Source organism: Octodon degus, unplaced genomic scaffold (genome assembly GCF_000260255.1).
Source record: "Octodon degus isolate 3935 unplaced genomic scaffold, OctDeg1.0 scaffold00146, whole genome shotgun sequence".
Classification (NCBI taxonomy): domain Eukaryota; kingdom Metazoa; phylum Chordata; class Mammalia; order Rodentia; family Octodontidae; genus Octodon; species Octodon degus.
In genome coordinates, this window is record NW_004524722.1 from 765889 (window position 1) to 770278 (window position 4390).

The 4390-nt window shown below is 42.6% G+C and overlaps 1 protein-coding gene across 1 annotated transcript in view; it reads right to left on the bottom strand.

Moving 5' to 3' along the window:
- The window catches only part of Ppme1 (protein phosphatase methylesterase 1), a 124792-nt gene that overhangs the window by 36778 nt on the left and 83624 nt on the right, over positions 1-4390 (bottom strand). Inside the window, exon 8 of the mRNA XM_023702056.1 lies at positions 1221-1286. Within this exon, the coding sequence (XP_023557824.1) occupies positions 1221-1286 (66 nt within the window). The remainder of the gene's footprint in view (positions 1-1220; positions 1287-4390) is intronic.

Here is a 4390-nt window from a genome sequence, read left to right on the forward strand (position 1 = left end):
GAAACTAGAAAAGGAGGATGGAATAAGGGAGATGATAGGGAGAAATGATTAAGGGATATTATCTGCAAGTAAAAATCTGCCAAAATGAAATCCACCAATATGCACTAATAAACATGAGAAGAAAAGGCAGCATATATAAAATACTTTGAATAGTGCCTAACAAACATTAAACATTCAATAATGCCATTATCGGGCCAGAGATAGCTCAGGGGACTAACCACCTGCTTAGGCAAGTGTAGGGACTGGTGTTTGATCCCCAGACACCACATGCAGCACCAGCCCTGCCTCCAGGCACACTGAGCCAGCCTCTGAGACCAGGCCTGGTGGCTCACACCTGTAATCCCAGTGCTCGAGAGGCTGAAAACAGGAGGAACACTATAGTCCAAGCTGCGTAGTAAGACCCTGTACCAAATACAAAATGAAATACCAAAAATAAATAAATAAATAATCCCATTACCATTCTCATCTAATGTTTGCAATCTTATTGGTTCTATTGGATAGATTTTTCTCAATTCACCTAAAGTTCATTTTGTGCTACATAGCAATACCCAGGACTTACGTAATTCTACCAAAAAAGACGAGCTGGACTTAGCTTACTCTAGTATCTGGTTTTAACTCTGGCTATGTTACAGGGTTTTTATTGGGTTTTTTTGTTTGTTTGTTTTTTGTTTTTTGCAGAACTGGGGATTGAACTCAGGCCCTTGCACTTGCAGGGAAGTGCTTATTCCACTGAGTCATCTTCCCAGCCCCTTATGTTATAGCTTTTAATGTCATAATTTCTTTTCAACAAGGGTTGGCTTAGCAGATTACTGCCATAATAAAATCTCATCTGCCAGAACTAAAGTGGGCACTTCAATTTTTAATGTTTATTCTCTGGAATGCTTCAATGTTTTCCACCTAGAATTGCTATGATAATAAAGTAAAACTCATAAAAAAAAACAAAAACCACTAACTGGCGTCAAAAGGGAAAAAGGAAAGGGAGGGAGGAAAGAAAAATAAATGAGAAAGGTAGAGAGAGAGGAGGAAGAGAAGGGGAGGAGAAAAAAAGAGAAGAAAAGAAATGAGGTGAGATCTATATGGCTGGCTCAATTAAGCTTGTCTGTAAAATTACAGGCATCTACCAGAATGGTGGAATAGGTGTAAGACAAAAGAAGCAATCTACAATTCCCATATCATATTTCAGTCTTTCACCAACCCAAAAACAAAAAACTCAAACTTACTGTTTGACTTGGCCAACCATTGAGACACGGGCAGACTCCAGATTTCGAATCTGGCCACTCTTCACACTAAGAGAAAAGTGGAAATGAGAGGGGAGGTTATTTTAGCATTTGCCTTATCACATCATTAGAAACAAATAAATCTGCATTCTATGGGATCTAAATCACATGGTACTTAGTATACAGAGTACCACTGCTCACTTGGCTATTATAGCTATACTTCAACAGATAGTAAAAAGTGAAGGCATTTTGACCATTTCAGTTGGCAAATATTTGCCAAAAAAGTATAATGTGCCTCATCTGTGTTCAAAAGTACATGATTCAGGCGGGGCATGGTAGCACATGACTGTAATCCCAGCACTTGGGAGTCTGAGACAGGAGGATTGCTATGAGTTCGAGACCAGCCTGGGCTACAAAGTGAGCTCAAGGCTAGTCTGAACTGCATAGCAAGATTCTGTCTCAAAAAGACCAAAACAAACAAACAAAAAAAGTACATGATTCAGCATTGGGGATATAGCTCAGTGGCACAGCACCTGCCTGGCAAAGCATGAGGTCATGAGTTCAATTCTCCAAGGTGGTGACCCCGATTACAGCTGCAGTACCAGATGTGGTTTCCTTGCTTGAGCAGATCAACACATCCCTGGTAGTTGGCATGCAGCTGTTGATTTGGTAAATGCCTTCTTCTCTATACCTATCCATAAGGACCATCAGAAACAGTTTGCTTTCACTTGGCAAGGCCAGCAATATACCTTTAGTCTTACCACAAGGATATATTAACTCCTGCCCTGTGTCACAACTGAGTTCATAGGGACCTTGATCATTTGTCTCTTCAAGATATCACACTGGTCCATTACATTAACGATGTTATGCTGATTGGGCCTAGTGAGCAGGAGGTGGCAACCACCTTGGATTCCTTAGTACAGCATTTTAGAGCCAGAGGATGGGAAATAAATCCCACAAAAATTCAAGGTCCTTCTACCTCAGTGAAGTTTCTAGGAGCCCAGTGGTGTGGAGCATATAGAGATATTCCTTCTAAGGTAAATGGTAAGTTGTTGCATCTGGCTCCCCCCATGACCAAAAAGGAGGCACAGCACCTAGTGGGCTTATTTGGATTTTGGAGACAACATATTCTTCACTTGGGTATCTTACTACAGCCCATTTACTGAGTGACTCAGAAAGCTGCTAACTTTGAGTGAGGCCCAGAAGAGGAAAAAGCCCTGCAACAGGTTCAGGCTGCTGTTCAGGCTGCTCTGCCCCTGGGACCATATGGTCCAGCAGATCCAATGGTATCTGAAGTATCAGTAGTAGATAAGGATGCTGTATGGAGTCTCTGGCAGGCCCCCATAGGTGAATTGCAGCAGAGGCCTAATGAGCAAGCTTGGGAGTGGATTTTATGAGTGTGAGATAATGGTGGAAAAAACATACACCTGGATCAGGCTGAATTTTGTTGATATGAGCCCACTAAGTGGGATTCTGAATTTAATGTTGTGGCTTGTGGAGTAAAGAAAGGTGTTAATAGTCTATTTGGCTGGTTGGCAGAAGTGTGGCTCAACAGATGGCCCACAGTGAATGAGTCAGAGATGCCTGATATTCCATGGTTTACTACTGACAAAGGGAATGCTGGAGTGGATCTGTCATATTAAACCTAATCCTCCACATTTGGAAGATCCCAAAAACACACCCTTCACTAACACCTTGAGAAACAGACTTGTGAGGGGAGCACCAGAATCCCTGAAGGGCCCTGTCATTGCTCTTCTCTGTATGCCAGATCTTACAATGGGAACCGCAGTTACTCAGATAGGAAATTTAAGGGCCATGGGCTTGATTGGATCCCAGAATGGCAGAGATCAAGTGGCAGCACTTAACCTCCATGAACAGCTGAGGTGGAACAATGACTAGAATAATCTGACACGCACAGACCTATGGCATTGGCTGATTAGCCATGGTGTTCCCCAAAGTGAAATAGATGGGAAGCCTACAAAATTTTTGCTAGATTTATATAAATGAAAGAACTTCAGGGCAAAAGAACAGGAACCTACTTCAAATCATGGTAATAGGCAATCCCGGCCACTCAACCAGTTCCTAGATTTGAGCCAATGTATAGACCCAGAACACCTTGAATGATGGGGAGACCATGTCTCCTTGGGGAAGGTTCCTAGTGTCCCCATAATTCGTATAGTCAATTTTTCTCCTATCCTTCCCCAGAGGGACCTAAGGCCTCTTGCCCAAGTGACCGCACATTGGGGAAAGGGGAATGATCAGACATTTTGGACAATACTGGACACTGGTTCTAAACTGACACAGATTCCAGGGGATCCAAAACACCACAATGACCCTCCAGTAAGAGTAGGGGGTCTATGGAGGGGAGGTGATCAATGGAATTTTAGCAAAGGTCCAACTCACAGTGGGTCCAATAGGCCCTCGACTCCATCCTGTAGTTATATCCCCTGTTCCAGAATGTATAATTGGCATAGATATACTTAGTACTTGGTAGAATCCTCACATTGGTGCCCTAACCTGTCATGTGAGGGCTATTATGGTTGAAAAGCCACATGGAAGCCCTTAGAGTTACCCCTGCCTGGTAAAATACTGAGCCAAAAGCAGTACCGCATTCCTGGAGGGATTGCAGAGATTAGTGCCACCATCAAGGACTTGAAGGATGCAGGGGTGGTGGTCCCCACCACATCTCTATTTAATTCTTCCATTTGGCCTGTGCAGAAGACAGACTGGTCTTGAAGAATGACAGCAGATTACCGTAAACTGAACCAGGAGGTATGCAGAGGCTCTCGGCTCACTTCTTCATCCAACGCTGTGACTGGTACATCTTGTGTTATACCTGTTCCTTATATTATATCTGCTCCTCTAGTAAAACACTGACTAATATAGGGCTATAACTCGGTGGCACAGCACCTGCCTGGCAAAGCATGAGGTTATGAGTTCGATTCTTGCTAACAGAAAAAGCAAACAAAAAACCCCACTAAAGTACATGACTCTAAAAAAAATTAAAAAATAAAGTGCATGACTCAGTAGGGAGAAGACATGAACAGAGAGTATTAATATAGTAAGGCAAGATTCAAAAGAAGCACTTTATTCTGAATGAGGACACTCAAGAATGTTTCCCTCAAATCCTGCCTAAACTGAGAAGTGAAGATAAGAAATTAAGCAGCAAATAA